Source organism: Patagioenas fasciata, chromosome 3 (assembly GCF_037038585.1).
Source record: "Patagioenas fasciata isolate bPatFas1 chromosome 3, bPatFas1.hap1, whole genome shotgun sequence".
Lineage (NCBI taxonomy): Eukaryota > Metazoa > Chordata > Aves > Columbiformes > Columbidae > Patagioenas > Patagioenas fasciata.
In genome coordinates, this window is record NC_092522.1 from 94,109,701 (window position 1) to 94,131,206 (window position 21,506).

Sequence of the window (21,506 nt, forward strand, 5' to 3'; positions counted from 1 at the left end):
CAACAGTCAGCAGATGCCAGGCAGAACAGGCACTGATTCAGGAAGAGTTGTTCTGTGTTTTCTCTGGTAAATTATGCTAACTTTTCATTACAAAGCACGATTTCTTTATTGCAACTGTTTGCTTGAGTGAAAATAGATTTCTCAAATAACTAATCTGTTGCAAACATGATAAAAAGCTATGAAAAATATAAGCACAAGAGAGAGTTAGCCCTATATTATAAATGAATATTTGAGGGCATCTGAATTACAGCCAATGTATTTAAGCAGGCGGCAAGTGTTTACCCAATTTTAAAGCCCTCTCAACCACAAGGCAGGATGAGATGGAAAAAAGCAGATGAAACGGTGCTAATACTGCCTATCTCTATAGAAAAAAAACCAACTCCCCCTAAACTTCTAGTTATTTCTGAAGTGAAACCACTTCTGAACTGCTATGCCAACTAAAATACAGGGTTATTTGAACTATAATTTTGAATGCAACAGTGCAGGCATAGTAGCAATTTCAATGACTGAATGCACTTTTCTTGAAATAATAATACAACATCCATAAATGTTGCTCCATCTCTGTTAATAATGTACATTACAGTACAATATGAAGCTACTTCAAATAATTCAGAAGTATTTAACAGGCCATTTCCCTCCTTCTATATTATCTAAAAGAATAGTTTGAGATTTAACATTAAATTTTCTTGCTATTTTGATATCGACGGCACTGACAAACCTATCACAGATGAAGAGATGACAATAATTTCAAAATAAACTGGAAAACAAAAATTGCATATGAACATTGGCACTGAAGAAATGAGAAAATGTAGCAGAAAATCAAACATGCCAGCATGAAGGGAAACTTTCAAATCCACACCATAAAAACAAACATGAAACTCCACAATAATCAATTGGCCAGGCTGAACCACAGATTTCAAAATCTGAATTTACTTGCAGATAGCATATTGAAAGATGTCTCCCCAAAGTACACAGAATAAAATCAAAATATAATAAACAAACCTTATTTTTACGTTCCTAGGCTTACTACTGGTTAAATAGAAACTTGCCTTTTACAGTACTTTTTGTCTCTCTCTTAGCAAAGAACATCTCAAGCCAAGCAGTACTACATCTTTCCAGGGATTTCAATATATATTAGCTCATGGATGAAGATCATAAAATACGAAAGTAAAACAAACTTGCCTTTCATAGCAGGATTACACCATAGTGCTTGAATCTTGCAGAGCTAATGGTTTGAAGGTCAGGCTCTTTGGAACAGATGCACTAATCTCTTATTATCTGCATATTACACAAATTATTTCAGATAGTATTTTTTCCTTGGAACTGACAGATAAAGCTCTCTTTGCTGCTCAGGATTATTCTGATCATTAATGAGAGTGCTGCTGTCAGGGTGTGTTCACACTGTGAGAGGTTAGCTGTTATTGAGTACAGGCTGCTACAAAAATAGCAATGGACAGTTAAATAGTAGTCAAAAATAAGACAGGTAAATTCTACGCAGGTAAGACATTGTGAAAATAAGGATTAAACACAATATATGCACAGAAAAAATATTGCCATCCAAGATATGAATTAAATCACATAAGGTAAAAATTAAGATCAAAACACGATCTTGCTCTGTCATTACGAAATACTCTTTAAGGAAACATGCAATTATTATAGCCTCTTTAATATATTAGATTTTTAAAACTCTGTGAGTACAACAGAATCTAAAATGTTGGAATACTGGAGATAAAAGAAGAAACAATAAAATGTGCATAAACCTTGGCTCATTTTTATAAAAATTATATTACTCTCCTCAACAAGTAAAGATTAGATGGACGTAATAAAACTAGTAGATACCTTGTAATAAAATCAGAATGAAAGAAGACATAAAGAGCATGAAAATATCACAAAAAAAAGTTTGGGAAGCTCCTTGATAAGTTAAATGATATAGCTACTGCCAGAATAAGAAACCATATAGAAGTGACTTTCAACAAGCTTAAGTAACGTACACAGTTAGTATAACTATCTTGAAGCCTTTAAATAATAATGATTATATGTTATTAAATATTCCATCTCTAGACTATGAAAAATATCAAAACTAACATGTTAGAAAGAGGATATTTTTGAAAAGGAGACTGCAATCACAGGATTTACCCCATCCATTAGTGATGAAGACCATCTCCAGTTTCTTTTGAAGTGAGTTTTGATGTGCATTTCAGTGGCAACAGGAGCCAATGTCACTGAAAGATGATTAAAATCTAAAAATTATTTTACTTTGTAATTATTTCATACAATGTGCCTGATTGCATACAGTTTCCAAAAGATTATATATTCACAATATCTCCTTTTTTCCTCAGCATTAAATACATATATTTAATTTTTAACAAAACGAACATATTCTAGAGCAAAATTGAAGGCATTTCTCTCGAGTCAAGAACTTCCAATATATAGGCAGGAAAGTTCTTAGAATAATTTATGTTTTCTTCCACAAAAAAAAATTTTAGCTAAAAGCAGTCTTTCTAACCCTAGATTGCACACCATTGTCCAGTGGTGGTCTTTCTCTGAAGACTGCACGGTGCGTATGCCAAGTTGGGAATGAGAAAGATGCACAATGAAGAATAAAGCTTTCTTAAAGGCCTTAGCTTTTCTATACATCTTTCTAACATCTTCAGAGGAACTTTGGGCTACACAGGCTCATTGACTGTATTGAACTAAACACAAAAGTAGAGGGAATTCAAGTAAAATCCAAAGTGCATGGTCCTGTTGATTATTTCCTGTTCCTATATATCTGCAAGAAGTGTTTTTTATGTTGTACATACTCCTTCACATTTATGGTCTACATACTTATCCACAAAAGCATGCAGAATTTTCACCAAGGTCCAAGATCATCATGTTTATATCTCCATGGGATTATTCCCTGTGAAACACACACAGGACCAAGCCTCACCCACATCTGGATACTTAATGCATCATATTGAAATAAAACTTCCAATGTGTTTGCAGTGTGACAATATGGTATTTCAACAGTGAGGAAAATGCATTTTAGAAATCAAAGTCAACTCTCCTATAAATCCTGTTCCAGCACAATGGTGCCTGAGAATCTGAAATAATTAAAATTACCTAGCTACTAGGATATTATTTATATAAAATAATATTAAGCTTTTAATATAACTCACAATCCATGAGTATATAATCTCTTGTGTTCTATTCAACCCAACAACACAATAATAAATAAAGCACCAACCCAGAACCAGGATGAAATTCTGGTCTGATTTTCTTCAGAATTACAAAGAGAAAGAAGAACATCTGGTATACACTCAAGTGATCTCTTATGCCATCTACCTATTCAGCAAGGCAGGTAACTGCAGTATTTTCAGGTATTTTGTAAAGATCGTTCATGACAGTGATAAGCTATGATTTAGATAGAAAAACTAGCAAACTGAATAAAAGATCTTGTTCAGCACTGTGCCATCAAGTAAGGTAACAAATGTCACCGTGCTATGTTCTGAAGTACAAAACATGAGCTGAAAGAATGGTCAACAGGATATGAGTATAAACATACACATTTTCAAGGCTACCCAGGGATGGATGAATCTATTTGCAATTATTTTAATTTAGTTAATGAGTTGTTCATATATATTCACACTTAACTGCATTCACCAGCTTAAAAGATTTTAGGAATCTTACAGTGAAATCCTGACTCAGCTTGTGGTCAACATATCTTTTATAATAATATCACTAAAATATGTCAAGTAATCAGGTACCGCTACTTGATCATCTAGGTTATTTTACACTGCAGAGAATAATATACTATATTAACCTTTAAAGCAGGTTCTTCCTGGGAGAGTATTTAATTGAAGTCTCCCAAACAGAAACATTCTTACTAGGAGGACACAAGAAATGAAGATGCTAAATGAAGCCAAGGATGACTGTAGGAATAACCCACGTGATATCCCAGCAGCACAGAAGTGAGTCCTACTCTAACATGTTGCAGGAGTCAAACATTACATTGCTTTCAGCCAGAGATTCCTATGTCAAGAAAGCTAATGCTGTCATACTTGGTGTTGTAATCTTTATTAAACATGTTAAACCATGTGATATTTAGTCATGCTTTAATGTTTGGACACTTACACACACATGCTCACACATATACATGCCCACTCTGTGGGCACTCTGAGTTGTTTCTTTTCCAGTACCATTTCAATGAAATTACTATAGCTCTTATAATGTGCTCCTAGGTACTTTAAACAGACACAAATATTTATTTTTTTTTTTTAAATCTGGTAATTACAGTCATAAGTTTTTAGGAAGTCCTGGTTCTTCTGCAGACTGAGATTTTTTTTAGTAGGTCACTTCTAATCCTGGAGTTTGCTCCTCAATAAAACAGGACAATGGGACTTACCGTTCCTTTGTAAAATGCTTTAAGGCCTATGACTGCCAACAATGCAAAGAACAAAGAACCACTGCTACTATTAAAGAGGTCTGAGATAACTATAAAAGTCAGAACATAAATTAAGAGCACATAAAATAAATGGCACTACAAAGGAAGGTTCAATAGTACATGTTTACATAGTATCCATAGCAGTTCTTGCTCCAGCTGGAATTGCAAAATGATCACTATACTGCTACTGCAAGTCTGAAGAGGACAGGAAACTTCGTACAACAAACAGGAAAAAAAAATCTTTAAAAGGTTGTCCATTTATTCTACAGAACAGTCTTATGGAGTTACCAAATTCTTAAGCCGTGAAATCAATTGGATTTTTCATCACCAAGCTCTCAAGAACAATTGATTTCTTAAAAATAAGCACATCCTATCAACAAAGAGAACTTTTTATGCATAAAGAGAAACTACTTTTGTAGGTATCATGCTGACTAGCATGCCTGTAGGAAGAAGGAAGGTTTTTAAGTGAAAAAGGCACGCTATGATGTGATGCAGAGCATCAAGGTTCAACTTCATCTCATTCTTAGCTCTTTTACAAAAGAGCAATGATCCCACTTCTCTATGGCACACAACTTCTGTTGTAAGCACTGCCAATATTGTAATGATGGGAACCACATGAACACAGACAAGGAGTAAAGGACGAGAAGGAGGCCAGGAGATGTCATATCTGTCACGTTAAACTGACATCTTTCAGCCCTCTTTTTGGGACCAATCATTGATCCATAGATGATGTAATTTGCCTCATTGCTTTTCTTCTTCACTTTTAACTCAACTGAAATACATGTTGTCCCAATACACACTCTCTTTCAGCACCAGGCTTTTTGTAATTATATGTGAAAAGTAATGGTAATACAATAGTAAAACAGCATAGTATGAATAAAAACATTAACACATCAAAGTTACACCCCTCCCAGTAAAACTATGCATATTCATTGTTCATTACACCAGCACAGAGCTCTCCAGTTGCCCTTTGAAGACTAAAAGCATTATCGTGTTCCCAGCTCTTAGAAACTGGCAGTGTTACATCATGGAAAAAAAGTAATATTTTTGTTAATGGTACATTAAAAAAAATAATACTATTAGTGAAAGTACTTACTTTTTTATCATAAACAAGGTATCACAGGACAATGCTGTTATTACATACTCTGCTTGATTGATGACAATGTTTGAAAGACTTGGATCACGACAATTATGCTGAGAATGCAACTAATTAGAGTTACAATAAAATTACGATTCATTGTATCATTTCCATTTACATGGTTATTCAATTTTTGGTTTGACTGGAAGGGTTTATACCAATTACAGTGTTAGTTTTGATGATGACATTTGCTTATCAGAAAAGGTAAAATACTTAACAAGATCATCAGACATAAAACTGCCTTCCCTTATTCTGATTTGATCACATTTAAAACAACCAATGGCCTTCTTAAAGGCTTTTCATGGCAGTAGTTTTCTTCTGAGGCTAACAATCTCACTGTCCTTTATATAAACATATTAATGGCTCCCTTCATGCAAACAATTAATACAAAAATATAAAATAGAAGTGCTCATAAATGTAACTCTTGATTAGCATTCACACAAAGACTTAGAAAAACCTTACATCTGCAACCAAATCCTGCTGCTGTTTTGGATGCTGAGCAATTAGCAGAGCAAATGAGAGAAGCAACTTACGAGGTAGAGAATTATTCCATCTCAGTAAAGTCATTATCTGATCTACAAAAATAACATCGGAAAACTTAAGACAGTCATACCAATGAAAAAACACACCCTATTGAAAAAAGTGGTAATTTCATTTTAAGTGTGCCAAATGCATTCTTGTATTTGTAATTTGAACTTTGCAATCATACAGCAAGATAAGGATCAAACCCGGTGCTGTGACACTGTTTGCTTATTGCATTGCCAAGCTGCAAGAACAAGAAAGTATCTATTTTGTGTAGCTTAGCAGCTGGGTAATTTCTTAAGAATTTTCCTATCCACGTACCTCTGCTCTGTGCCTCTCCTTTCTGTAAGAAGGGCAATAGGAAACCTTGGAGGACTCAGTCACACGAGATGAAGGGTTGGGGCAGCTGATGCCATTGCTACCACCTGCCTTGAGGGGGAACCAAGGCAGGGGCTGGGAACAGAAATAAAGGGCGCTGTGCACAGGCTACGTATGACCCAGCTCACTGAATTTTACGTGTCATGCCAGGCTCCTTTTATAGCCTATGGACAGAAACAGATATTTTACGGTGCAGTTCATTTTTGCTATTTCAGACATTTACTCGAGGAGGGATGAGCATGCGCAGAAGCACACGCTTCTCTCTGCTGGTGAGAAAGCCTGCAGTGATGAACTGACAGCTACTTCGTGGACACCTACACTTGCTCAGACTAATCCCACTCTTTGTGATTACAGCTCCTGGTCTGCTTCTTCGAAGAGTGGTGACTCTCCAGTTGTCACGAGGAGCATTCCTGCTTTCTGTCCCCCAGTGCCCAGCTCCTGAAGTACAGCTCATACCATACCGGTGTATTGAAAAAGCGTGATGTGAGGAACATGGACACATGGGATTCCTTGAAGAGATAAGCCACAGTGGGAATTAGTGGTTGGAAGATTTGTACTCAAGTCTTTCTAGATGCAGCCTCAGGTTTTACCCCCAGCAAACATGAAAATACAATCCCTGTCTTAGTCCAATACTAGTTTAATAATTGCTTTGAAATGTAGTGCAATGGTGAAATGCGTTGTTTTAGAAACAACTGTTCTCTAAAAACTGATAAATATAACAGAACTTTGGGTACAGGTTTGAACGCTCCTAATGAACTCCTGTTATTTCCAGCACCACCAATAATGTGGCTTAATGAAGGTTTGCAATAGTGAGATTTTTGAATTGCAAGTACTTAGATCTGAGTGTAGACTGTGCTTCAGTGAGCCAGTTGTGTTTTTTTTTTTTTCCAGCCTTGAACAGTTCATCTGTATTTGGAAAATTTCCTGAATGGCCTTTTGTAATGTGAAGCAGAGAAAATTTGTGGGAGTTGTATCATTAGTAACTCCACCCTATGCATTATGTACCGCAGTCAACATCATGTCCTTATAAAAACGCCATCAGGTGACACTCAGGAAAACAGCTGGTTGGGCCCAGAAAAAAGAAATGGAGATGAGGCCACCTCAGATGAGAGTGAACGACTCACTGGTGCTACCGAAGGGATATTTAATACATACTTATTAACACACACTTATTCTGACCTTTTTTTTTTTTGAACCAGAGCAAGTAAAGCAATTAAAGATCTGCCATAAGCAACAGAAGCAACAGAATGGCACCACGCAAATGAAACCATCCATGACATCAAATATGCAGTCACCAGTATTTACACAGGAAGATTTGGTTCTGGGCCACAATGACTAGTACTGGAGAGGGGCTTTTTGCCCTCTTCAGAGTATCCCTTTGCCCAAGTCAATAAACTTTAAGTGGTATTGCAGTAGCCTGTAACAGTCTGGAGGTGGTTACTGGGAAAAGTCAATCTTCTGAATATTTAAAACCACATGCACCAAAATAAATGCAAGGCAATTTAATTGGCCTGGGATTTTGGCCATGGGCAAACTTTGGACCAGAAACTACTGTGAGGCACACTGGGAGAGCTTGAACCTTGGTTAAAAAGGGAACTTTGGGTCGTCATCAAATTTCTTGCCATTGTTCCCAAGTTGGCTGTAAACATGTCTGTTCCCTTGAAGCAGAGTATAGGGTCATGGCCTGTAACCAGGCATGGAACAAAAAAATCCTGCTTGAAAAAAAAATAAATAAAACTGTAGTGGCAACTATTTAAGTGTTGTCAAACTGTGGACTGCTACTCAAACCCACCACAGCTTCTATGTCACCTTCTATGTAAGTTTTTCTCTTGGATTCCCCAGTCAAGGACAAGGGTTCATCTTCTAAGAGCTAAGTCTTGACGTGGCACTATAATCCCTGCATAAATATATCAAAGTTGCCTGTTCCAACGCGTGCTAGAGATGATAGCTCTCTTCTTGTTGTGATATGAGCCTGTTGCCAGAACTGTAATTTTTTTCACATCAGAGGAGAAATAAGTGCAATACAAATGCAGCTCAGCTCTGTCACACCCAGCCCTTGGAGTGGTTGTGGGTCACAAGGGTCATTAGTGAGATGCCAGAAAAAGAATTTGGTTACTAGATAAATTGGATCTTGTCTTTGACCTTTCTTGAGTGACCACAGTGCTATGGAGTACCCCTACCTAGGCAGAAGAATCTGGTTCTTAATATGGTATGCCTCTAAGGTAAAGATAATTGACCCCATCAAAATGTTTTCTCAGTAAATTATTCCTTTCCTACCAATAATACTAAACAGAGTACTTTCAGTATGCAAAAAACAAGCCAACCCTACTATATATATACCCTGGAGTTTGTTTTCTATGCCCCTTGACTGTCTTCCCCATTAACATTTTAGTCACTTGGAGTCCAGGCTGAAGATAGCAGATGAGTCTTGTCAAAGAAATCCCCCCACCCTGCCCTGACCATGAACTCTAGAAAAGAGCTGCTCAGGCAGGAGAAAAGATCATTAGTAGGATAATTTTCAAAGGAAGAGTGATGGGTAAAACTGATTTACTTTTATACATAAATCCTAGGCTACATCTATACCTAATTCAGTGTTTCAGTCTGGCCATGCTCTGAGAGAACACTTTGCACCATCAAATCTAATCAAATGGCAGAGCTATAAATAAACCCATCAACAGCCATGTGAAAGCAAAACTAATCAAAAAGCAACCCTGAGATTCCTCCCTGTAAGAGCTTTTCAGATATTTTAACCTGTTTTATAAACAGGAAATCCATTTGCATGGACCTGCATTAAGGTAACTTGTCAATCTGAAAAGTTCTTTTTTGAGACCAAAGAAATCATTACAAATAAATGGATTCCCCAGACACTGATTTTTATCCCAAAGACACAAAAGCCACCATTAACCCCCTTGGATGCTTATTGTCTGATTGCACTCAGGAGCTGAAAGCCATGAGGAAACTGGACAGGAGGCAGCAAGGGTGCTTCAAGGGTGGAGAGCAGGTTTCTCCTCGGTATTGACGGTGCAAAGAGGCAGTATCTCACATCACCTTCTCATACAGACCCCTCTGACTTGGTTTCTTTCTTTAGGAATATCAAATCTTGCATTTTTCAGAATCTAGCAGGAATGGGTGGGCAATTCTGACTGGTCAAACTTTTACCACACAGGGAATTTCTGCTGGCATGGCAGACTTCTAGAGTTTCCCAGAAGAGAAATATCTCATTTCTAGGATTTCTTGCAATGCACTATTTTTGAAGTTATCAGGCTCCAAAACCTCATTTTTGCATTATGAAAAATGACTAGAGGGGTAAATGAAGTAAACCATATATGCGTGTCTGTGAGCATCAAGGACTTTTATAAATATTAAGTAATTTCAAGGCAATTCTCGGGTAACTTATGAGGATAAACACACAACAGATCATAAAAAAATACTGTAGTTTACTCTTTCAGTTCTTCGGATGTCTTGAGTCTATGACACTGCAGTTAAATATTTGTAGACTTCAGACTGAAAATCTAAACGGACTGTCAAATTTTAGTAAATCCAAGCAAGTTCAGGGATGAACCTTCCAACAGACACCTAAGGATATGTTGAAGCAAGATGTACAGTTTACTGAGGTCTAACCAAGTAAGTATATTGAGGTCAGTAAACCAGGAAACAGTAATTCAACTTCAATATAGCACAGTATTTTCATGACTTAGAGTAAGTTATATGAAACAGCTGATATACATAGCACCTAACAATGCAATATAAGTCAATATAGATCTAAACAAAGTTAACATTTCACACTACTCGTCCCTTTTTGGAAGTTATATGACCATCATATTCTAAAAATTGCATGCTTATCAAACTAAATAAAACCTGGCACAACATTAAAAATGCAGAAGAAACTGTAAAAGTATGCCACAGCTGGTAAAAATATTTGCAGTTTGACAACATGCCGATGATTTAGAGATCCCAACACCTCTAACTTCCTGGGCTGTGTTTTTTATTTCATTTTTTCTTGGCCATTTGAAGAACATTTAGCAGATGCAACAAACTGGCTAGTAAAATGGAGTGCCTAAAAATCACTGAAAGTTTAATTTAAACACCTGAAATACCAGTACATGGTGTAAAAATAAAAAAGCATTTCAAATATAAACCTCTGTGAAATCCTCAACAGTCTCTGATTGATTTCCTTAAAAAGCAATCACACCTGGCGTGTTCTGACGAGTGTCATTCATATGCACAGAGAGTTATTTCCATGGGATAAAACCCACTGCTCACGAGCAGCATTCACACATGAAGTGCAAGTGGATGCTACTGAAGAACCAAACTTTGTCCTGAAGAAGCAGAAATTCATTTGGTGCTTCAATCCCTTCTTCCCTTCTCTTTGTGTATCAGATGGGGTGGCAGGAAGCAAGTCAGGACTAGCAAGTCATACAATGTGCTTGTTTTCATCTCTTCTATCTTTGCTCTATTTTAAGACTTGCCGAAGTAGTTATTACTTACGTTAAATTAATTTATATGCTATGTAAAGAATGGAGAGGACTCTGGGCAATAAGTGTTATACAATCAGAGGTCAAATTCCTTTGTCACAGAGTTTACATTAGGCTGCTGCTCCTTCTGTTCTTGGAAACAGAGTCAACACTGGCCCAGCCCATAGCCTTGGCCAGCACATGTGCTGCCAGACTGATGCATCTGGGACCGAGGCCAGTATCCGTCTTCGTTGATCATCCATCCCCTCCTGTCCTGCAATGCTGCTGTGATCCGAGTCTTGGCCAGCTGAACCAAACTTCCCTTCATGATCTCTGAAGAGATCATGGAGTCCTGGAGGAGGGAGTTGCTTTTAGGACTGTAGCTCAGGTGTGCTCAGAGAAAGGACATCCTGTGCAGGGTTGCTGCTGCCTAGACTCTCTCCTGTTTATATGCATGGGGAAGCAAGGTACCAACACGGCTCTGCAAAGCTGGGTGAAATGTTTCAGCTGAATGTGTTTTTTCAGGAAAGAAAAAAAGATATCCAGCAACACTGAAAAGTCTTGTGAACCAATACCTGCTCTATCCAATGCTGTCAGCATTTTATTTTAAAATGCTGTTCATATTTGTTCATATTTAAGGAAGTACTCAAGCTGAATTGTGTCCTTTCAATGAATTGTATCCTTTCAAGATGGACATCATAAGCTGTTAGATTTGAAATAATTTTCCATCCAACTTAATGACTTGCCAAAAAACTTAAAAATTGTATTTAAAAAATCCTATAAACAGTTTTTAATAATTTTACTGAGTTCTGCGTATTTCATTACTTATAATACACAATTCAGAGCATCTAAAGGCCACTATCCATGCAGACTGTTAGTTACATTATAGGTATGTATCTAGATTTTTACAAATATATCATCAGCTGCAATAACAGCAGCAAGCTTTATTACTATTATCATTATTATCCTTGAAAATCCCTTACAAACACCTGTGGATCCTCCTTTTTGTCTTAGCTTAGGTTTACTACTTTTCATTTGGATTCTATTGTTAACAGTTCTATTCCTAGCCAAAAAAATACTGAAAAATCCCTCAAAGCTCATCTTCACATTCACATGTAAAAAGTGCTAAAAAAGATTAAAATACTGCCTCTGAATCTAATGCTTCTTTGCTTTCAGCTAAATGCACTTTTTAAAAAAACTCAGACCACAAATATCGTAACAAACATATGATTACCATACATTTTTATAAACGGTTTATGAAAAAATACTGCAAGATGTTAAAAAGTCAGTTTTATTTTTTAAAAGATTTTAAAAGATGAAATTATTTCTTGCCCCTAATGAATTTAGAGATATATTATACTCATATTTTAAATACTGTCCTGGAATCAAAACAACCCACTTTTTCCTTGACTGTAGTTACACTGAAGCTACAAGCAAGGAAGCAAAATACTAAAGGTGTTCTGCAAAGAAAAGAGTGCAAAGAAAATTTCCGTTTTAAAATATTTTTAAATTTTTTGCAAATTCTTCAATTACACGAGAAAAATAATAACGTAAATGGTTTGAAAGAAATACTATAATTTACTGGCCAGGTTTCAAAATTTCTCTTTCTACAATATATTTTGATCTGCTCTCTGAAACTCTGCGCTACATTTTCTAAAAGTATAAGGGAAAAGGCCATAGTGTGAGAATCTGCAAAAATTCAACAAAAATGGGAACACTAACAGTCTTTAGTTATAACTGCAGTAATATCTCTGTTAGAAAATCAAGGGAGAAATTGCAAAAAGATGGAAAAGCAAATGAATACTTTTGAGTACAAGTCAACCAGCTACATAACAGGAGACATACTCAAAATTTGTATTTCGGGAAAAAGGAAAAGAGTCACACATAACACTAACTCAACAGAGCGGCCAGACTTTGTTTGAAAATACTAGCCCTTATTAGGAAATCTTTTGGAAGATGAGTAACTGGAACTGAATTATGTTTCTATTAAGGGTAGTGAATTCCTCAGCTAGACGGCAACAGTAAATAAAAGAGAACATGCTTACATTCACTCCATAGTTTCAAAGAATTAAGTATCATTACTAGAACAAAGAGTTCCTCTTACAAAAATAATCAGGGCTTTTTCTTTGTTTTGAATATGACTGTTCACCCACTGGTTCAGTTCCCCCTCCTGCTGCAGAGACATTTGGGTACAGGAGTGATGGGCATGGAACTGTTACTGGGTTTGGGGGGGGGCTCTTTGCTGCCAGGGTGCCAGGTTTAGAGCCCAGATCTTGTCACTGTCCCTAAGGCACTGTCACCATCCCCACTGTTGCATTACAGACTTTTTTTAGATTGGCTGAAAAGAGAAATACATCTTCATGTCAGTGTCTCTCCATTCTCTTTTCGTGCAACAGAGCCATTGTCCTCATAGGTCACCACACTATGCAAAGCAAGTGCTAATGGCCTGCGCTGGGAAAAATAACAACCTGGATAGGAAACGCTCTCCTGGAGATAATACTGAACAGCCAAACAAGCCTAATGACTGAGCTGCAGGACGGAGCACCACGCTTCTGCTAGGCCGCAAAAAAGTTACTTTTCAAGAACACACAATCTAACATTAAGGAAAAGATTTGCAAAGTATGCAGACTTCAGATAACAAAACAGAGGTATCCGTAGACAAGGAAGCTCATGTGTAAATGCTAAGTGTTCTTTCAGAGATAAATTCCCAATGCAAGCAAATACTTGGAAATTCCCCTCTATAACACAGTGAACGGGTGAATTGCAGAAGTCTAAACTAAACCTGTGGGGTAACCGTACAGCTGTAAGACTCATGGTAGGTCTGACCTCCAAGACAATTTTCTGAATCTACCATTAGAAAATTTGAGATCTTGTAGCATTTCATCGGGATGAACAGGAGATGGCAATACAAAAGAACAACATCAGAAAATAAATCCTATGAAAACAGCAATGGGATATTATGCTAGATAAGAAACAAAAAAAAGGCTGTTCCATCCTTAGTGAGCTAAATGCTTTGAGAGATTTAAGATACCTCTCTTTCTGTTCTGACTGTTAGAAACTTTTAAGACAAATACAAAATTTATTCATAACTAATTTATACCCATTTGTTCTTACATCACAGTTTCTGATAGTCTTGCCCTTAAACTTCAAAAACTCTTCTGCCTTTTTGATGTTTACTGTCATTGCATTCTTACAGAACAATCATATCCCTGTTCAGCCTTCATTTTTAAAGGCTGAACAAATCAGGCAATAAATCATCCTTCAAGGTCTCAGTTCCACAAACACCCAGCATTCATTCTCTTGAAAGACCAGTATTCCAGATGAGCTGTCAGCTGTGCCTCATTCAATGATGTTAACATTTTCTTAGCTCTCCAAGGAAACATCTTACCCGATGTACCCAGGATAGCATTTACCTTTTTCCTGGCCAGATCTTATATATAGTTTACATTCATCCTCTGATTTTTATTATACTGTCTTCCTCCTTCTCCTCTTTTTTTCTAATGACAAAGCTCCCTGATCGCATCTGAAAATTTTCATTAGTCATTCTGAAAAGAAAGATCTTGCAATCTGCATTATGACATTTTACCTCAGTTCTATATTATTCTAGTCCTCAAGTTTACCAGTCCTTCCTCTCTATCACCTGGAACTGACATACATTCCAAATCAATATTATCAGCATATTCTAGTGGCATACACACTACCTCTCATTAAAATATTAATGAGGTCTGCCGGTGGTTTTTGTCTTAGAAACTCAACCAGTAAGCACTCTCTGGCTCTTGTTTTAACAAAACCAGCTGATGCCTCCCTCCTAACCAGTTTCTTCCTGACATTCCATATTCCTTACTGATCTCCATGCTGCCCATCCGGTCTAGTAATAATAGATGATTTATTGAAGTCTAGATAAAGTAAGTATTTTGAACTTTTGTCTAGCACTCAGCTCCTTATCAAATGAGTACTGTTTTTTTAAATAAGCACAATTTGTTTCACTACAGTAATAAAAAAATAAACTCAAAGGTTATGAGGTAAATGAAACATGCTCAGAAATGCATCCTTGTCATTGTTTATAATTGAGACTGAAGCAATCAAAATGAAACGTGAAAAGAAAAAAAGCCTGACCACTGCATTAAAAGGTTGTTATGACTCTCATTAAAAAAAAAAAGTACCAGAATTATGGAAAGAAACAATGGCTTTCCCAAGAAAGACAACACACATCCCCCCCCGCCCTGCTCCCTTATTCCAAAGGACTCCACCTTCAAGCATATTTTATATCCAATTTATTATCTACTTCTTCTGTCTGTACTATCTAGAGCTATATGAAATCTCTTGTTGTATCATAAAATTACTACAAGGATGGATGGAAAATTATCCCTGCCGGCATTACTGAACAAAGGCTGAGAAAATAAAAAACCCAGATTTTTTTTCTGTCAGTGTCTACTCTGAAATGATGTAGCTCTGAGCCTGGAATATTGCTTTACTCTGCTTAATTTCCATGTTTCCCAGGCAGTGTTATTTTTACCACAGCACAGTGGTACTTGCTAACAGTCACTAAGTACCTCCAGTGAACTAACATATTCTCCACCACTAGAGGACATTTTGTGTAATGGTTGGGGTTGTCTCTTTTAAATGTTTACCTAAAATTTGGTCATCCAACAAAACCATGACAGAAAGCCTTTGTAAGACCAGTCTTAGAAGGTGGAATGTGGGGAAGTCAACCAGATAAAGAAGTGTTCTCAAAGCTAGAGTGAGCACGCAAAGGGAGCACAGCTACACTGTGGAGTACAAGGTTATCAAAACTTCACTGCTCAATGACAATTTCCTCACTTAGATGATAGCACCTTTTCTGAAATCAGGAATTTGGAATTTAATTCAAAAGAACATATAGAAAGCCACTTCTTTAATAGGAAAATTACAGGAAATTCCATAAAATATACTGTATCAGGGAATTCCATGTGAGGATGTGTAATTTTTACATAGGGAAATATGTCAGAAGATTCTCACGTGGTTTTGCTCAGGTTGCCAGTTACATCCTAAGTGAAGTGGTCAGACACTTAAAGATTTCTTCCAAGTATCAAGTTCACAGATGCACATAAGTGAACACAGAATCATGGAATAGTTTGGGTTGGAAGGGACATTCAAAGGTCATCCAGTCCAACCCCCCCTGCCATGAGCATCTTCATGGACATCTTCAACTAGATCAGGTTGCTTGAAGCCCCATCCAGCCTGGACCTGAATGTCTCCAGGGATGGGGCATCTACCACCTCTTTGGGCAACCTGCGCCAGTGTTTCAACACACTCATGGTAAAAAGGTTTTTCTCATGCTGTTTTCACCTTGTGACAACACTTGATTTCAGCCCCACTTCACGGTACGCAACCTCTCTCTGAAACATAAATGCCTATGGCTCCATTTCAGGTAATTGATGCTAAACTTCACAAGCAGGAGAGGGACAGCAGATAACTTTGGTTCCTTCATAGAAATTTTTCATCGTGGTTCATAGCATAAACATGGCCAAGTATTTCCACTTAGGAAAACAACCAGGTATCAGTGTAATGTGAGATTGGACAAGCTCCCTGTTCTGCCAAGCTCCTTAGCTCTCCTCTGCATCTCTGCCACTCTCATCTGTTTTGAGCCAGTAATGTGAACAATATACAATATTCCAGGCAAAGTCTCACACTTATCATATATGAAGTCACTAAAGTTTCTCAAGCAATGTCAATGGAATAGTAGTCAGAATACTGAGGTTATCAGTATTGAGCACCTTGGAAAATCAAAGTAGTCTCAAAGACCTCATACTGGGAAAAAACAGAGCCCATGTCGCTAAAGGCTCACCAGTCACATCTCTGGTAGTTCAGTTCATATTTATGTCAAAGCTGGTATTTTCAGTCTTTCTATCTGCTTATCTGAGACTGAGCTTTTCCTTTTCTCCAGAACTCATCTCACTGGTGATACCCCTACCATTACTTCCATCTGCTTTGAAAAGCATCATTAGGTCTCCATTTATGGTATAAACTCTCTAATAAAATTCCTTCCTCCTATGGAAGAAGTTTTAATGTTTTTAAAAACAAACTCAGAACCCCAAACCAAAGTACAATATGATCAATACCGCCCTCAGTCCCTCGCTGGCCAGGAAACTATAATATAAGAATATCTGTAGGGGAATAGAATGATGTATCACAAAATTAAGACAATAGATGATGATTTCCTATCATAATCTATTTTCCTATGGTTCTCCTATGATTTAAAGTTTAGTTGCGGCAATTATTTAGACAATCTGCAGCTATATATTTATTTTGTATATATGTATTATTTACAAAAATTAGGCTGGCGAGGAAAGCTAGAAAGTTGGATTATAACTAAAATTGTACAGAACATGCCTGGACCTATTTTTATTTGTCTGTGGTATTTTGGGGGCCTTGGCTTCTTTTTTTTTATTATTCTTTTTAACTGTGGTACACAGAGCTGGAATTTCATTAGGAATACTGCTGGAAGATTACAAGCTTTTTTTAATGAACTAAAAAATCCAGTTTGTGGGCATGATGAACTAACCATAGTAAGTAAGGATTTCATTATTTCAATGAACAGTTACAAAAAGTATTATGAAATGTTAAACATAACTGAAAGGAAGGTGCAGCAGAAATATATATTTTTCCTTGCATATTTACACAAAAACTGATTATTTTCATGGACAATCTTATAAGGCACATACTCAGAATAAATGTTTTCCAAATGCACTGAACAAGGGTACACAATATAATGTGATTACTGGTCCTTCTAAATCTACCACACAAAAGGATCTGTCCCATATATTCAAAGAGGTCTGTGTGTATATATATAGACACATACATGCATGCACATACACTCCTTCTTCAATTGAAAAGAAAATCGACTCTTAGAAACCATATCTACCTAGTAGCAGTTTCATACACAACACTTCTATTTTTACATAAGATTAAACTGTACAGTATGCTAAATGCAAGTTTCATCTACAAAATTCAAATTCACAGAGTCACAGAATGGTTTGGGTTGGAAGGGGCCTCTGGAGATCATCTAGTCCAACCCACCTGCTAAAGCAGGTTCACCCAGAGCAGATTGCACAGGAATGTGTCCAGGCGGGTTTTGAGTGTCTCCAGAGAAGGAGACAGTTCAGCCCTTATTGACCATTTCTTCCAATGAAAAACTGCAAGATGGAAGTTAATTTTACTGGTTTTGAAGACAGCAGTAAACCAGAATTTAATGTTCCACAAAAATATGCAAGGGGGATTTTCAAGAAATATCTGACTTTCTGTTTCATTTCTGATCTTCTATTTTGAGTTTTCAGAAACAAATAACTATATTTGTGATGCATACCCAACTTACAATCATTCAAGTCATAGGAAAAAACTTAAACTGACCAATTCAGGGAAAACTATGGAGGCTACACATACATTTCTGTATTTTTTGTACCTTCTTTAAAATACATGCTCTGTGTCAACAGCACACCTTCAGTGACTGAAGATCTGTAGCAGAAGTTCACACCTGGCACCACTTTTTGGAGGCACATACACCTCCATGCCAGTTTTAAAAGTTCAGAATTTGGCTTTAAGAACTGATTTTCACATAATCAATTTTAAAGACCTAGTTTAGGGTCAAAACAGATTTTCAAAAAACTCTCAGTATTGGAGATATTATTAAATTACTTAGGCAGAACATATTAAAATTAATTAGAGCTTTTCAGATTTGTCCTCCCCTCGTCTACACTGCAGGAAGGAAGGAAAGTGGCTCCCTGATTTAGGGCATGAGTACTTAGTCTCCAATAATGAATTTCCTTTGGAAAAACTATCAAGTCTCATGTATATGCTGTAGTAAAAATGCATTAATACAAGTCACTGATTTCTAACATAATTTAACTAAAAAAATAGTGACTGACAAAACATTCCACATTTTATTTGCTCTGCTTATACCACAGATAGTACTGTTTGCCTGAGCCACAGTAAGGCAGAGTAAATATCATTCTCAACTCTGTTTTGCAATAATGAATAATACACAATCATACTTTTCATATTTGTTTTGCTGTTTGAGTTTCATTAAAAGGTCAGGTGTTCCATTCCTTGCAAAATTCCCGTTGTTTTGAAATTTACACCAAGCAAAATTCGGAAAACTGTAGTATCTTTTTATGAAGAATGGCAACATCTGAGCTTTAAACAGATAGTGCTGAGAAGTGCATGCAAATCACATATTACATTTTATTTACTAACTTCACTAAGAAGAGTGAGTTAGGGCTCATGCAAGGCAAATCATCCTGTTTGGCAGCCCCCTGAGGCTTCTTAGGCATCCAGCCCTGGCTTCTGGTCAGAGCTGGACTACTGAGTAAGACGGAGCAAAGATTTGCTCCATCAGGGCACTTCCTATTCCAATGAGATTTAGGAGGTAGAAAGGAACATCAGATGAAACCACAAAACCATGCTGTAAAGTACTTAAAATATTTTATTCTTTACAGCAAGTGGATTGAAACATCAACCTAAAATCCTTTCTGTAATACAGTAGCACATTTTTACTGTGAGAGCATGTAATTAATTCTGATGCATCTAAAATATCATTTTACTGAATACAACTATCTATATTCTAGTCTAATATTCAGGCAGAGTACATTTTTGAGCAATACAATATTAATTACAATTCAAGTCTTCAAATTTGCCCACTACATCTATCATTTGGTCCAATTACGTGATTATATGCTTTCTAGACTAAAATTAAACAAGTAGCATAGAAAAGTATTACAATCTTTTTGTTAAAGCTGACCAAGCTTTACATTTTGAAAGAATCACTTCTGCTGCTCATCTGGTAATAAAAGAAAACCAAGGGAAAAGAGTGAGATATTTGATGATAGAAATAAACAATATTGTCATTATACTTACCTTAGTTTAGGTGACCCTGCCTATGTGAGATGAGTGCTGCAATATGTGTGCATTCTATGCTAGGCTGAAGCTTTTCCTCTTTCTTTTCCTTCTTTTAGTAAGAACCCTTAGGGTTGGGTCCTGCTGGGGTCTTCCTTGGGGTTCAATAGGAGCAGGACAGGGACTTTAAAACATTTTTTTTTCCCCTTTTGTATCTTTCTTTATGAGCTTTTGTTCCTTCAGGCTATGCAGATATGAAGCTTTTAAAATGTCTGAAGTCACAATAAAGAGTTGGAAGCTGTATGTTCCCAATGAAACAACATGCTGTTGTCTAATCTATCTGAAACCGCTGACCCCAATTTGCCAGTGTTGTTTTTAAAGCAAAAAAAAAAAAGATTTACTCCTGACTACGAAATCAGAGGTAGTTTTTAAAAACATTTTTTTTTTTTCCGCTACAGGTACAACCTTTTAACCAAGTTACACAACTGCCATTCATTTGCTCAGATTTAAATTCACCCATTCATACTCAGGTCTTCTGACAGAAGACATTTCCTATACAAAATAAGCTGCTCTTAGCCAAACCATGATCCACCACTGATACCCACATATGTCTCTTTGCATTTCCTCGCCTACCTGTGAACAAGGTTTATAAAAGCTGAAACCATTTTTCATTGATCAGGACAGAAAGTTGTTACGGCACACATTCTAAAAGGCATTTGTATATTGTTTCTTGCAGATGCCTGGTGATCAAAGAAAATTAATATCTCAGAAATTCATTCACAGCTGTGAAATCGCTCTTGAGAGGTCTATATCCATTTACACATAACACAGATGCCACAGAAGAAATAATGGTAAACCACATGGGGTGAGAGTCCTGTTTCGGAAGAGCGTGCATCTCACTCACCTGTTTGGCTAAGCTGAGATGTGCTTCTGCTCCTCCGAGACACTATGGCCACCACCTTGGCACTAAGGCTGGAACGTCTTTTCTTCCCACCTGTTCCAACCGTGCCGACGGCCGTGTCCGACTGACTCCCGTCATTGTGCTCCAGCTTATACATCTCTCCGCTCACACTTGTGCTCTTAGTGATTCTCCCTGAAGTCCCCATCCGTCTCCCTTGCATTTTAGGAGTAAATGTACTACAGTTACAAAGTAAAAACAAACATGTTAATTTGTCTGTGTGACAGCATTTCCAAAAGCCTTTTTTTTTAATTAGTAAATTAATTTTAAGTCTTGATACATTTTCACTTATCTGGTTCACAAATAAAAGGTTAATTTGATACTCCTCAGAGTACATATTTACAGTATTATAATTTGTTCATCACTTCTTTGAGGAAAATAAATGAATTAACACTTTCCCATGTTTTCCAGAGTGACAGAGACACACAACATTTAAAAGTTGTGTGGAGCCTTTCTGTCTATATCCCTAGAATACAGAAAGCAACAAACCAGCAATTTTACATCAAAAGAAAAGGAATACAGGCCAAGAGAATACACGTAGATTACTACACATATCTTATCGGCACTGTTCACCAAAGCCATAAGACCTAATAGATATGAAAATATCATCTCCTATGTTTTCATACTTCACAGAAGAGATAATATGTAGTATTTTTTAGGTCTTCACTCTCTCACTTCTTTAAAGGTAAATGCAATAATCACAGTATAAAGGCAAAATAACTTCGAGGCAAGAAAACATAATAACCCACTAGAACTTTAACT

At 36.8% G+C, this 21,506-nt stretch overlaps 1 protein-coding gene across 50 annotated transcripts in view; it reads right to left on the reverse strand.

Moving 5' to 3' along the window:
* Positions 1-21,506, reverse strand: part of RIMS1 (regulating synaptic membrane exocytosis 1) — a 316,668-nt gene that overhangs the window by 22,902 nt on the left and 272,260 nt on the right. For 44 of the 50 annotated variants that reach the window (XM_071806904.1, XM_071806877.1, XM_071806872.1 and 41 more), the window contains one exon: positions 20,691-20,923. The exons of the other annotated variants lie outside the window; for them this stretch is intronic. In XM_071806904.1, coding sequence (XP_071663005.1) covers positions 20,691-20,923 — 233 coding nt within the window. The remainder of the gene's footprint in view (positions 1-20,690; positions 20,924-21,506) is intronic. 50 annotated transcript variants of the gene reach the window in all.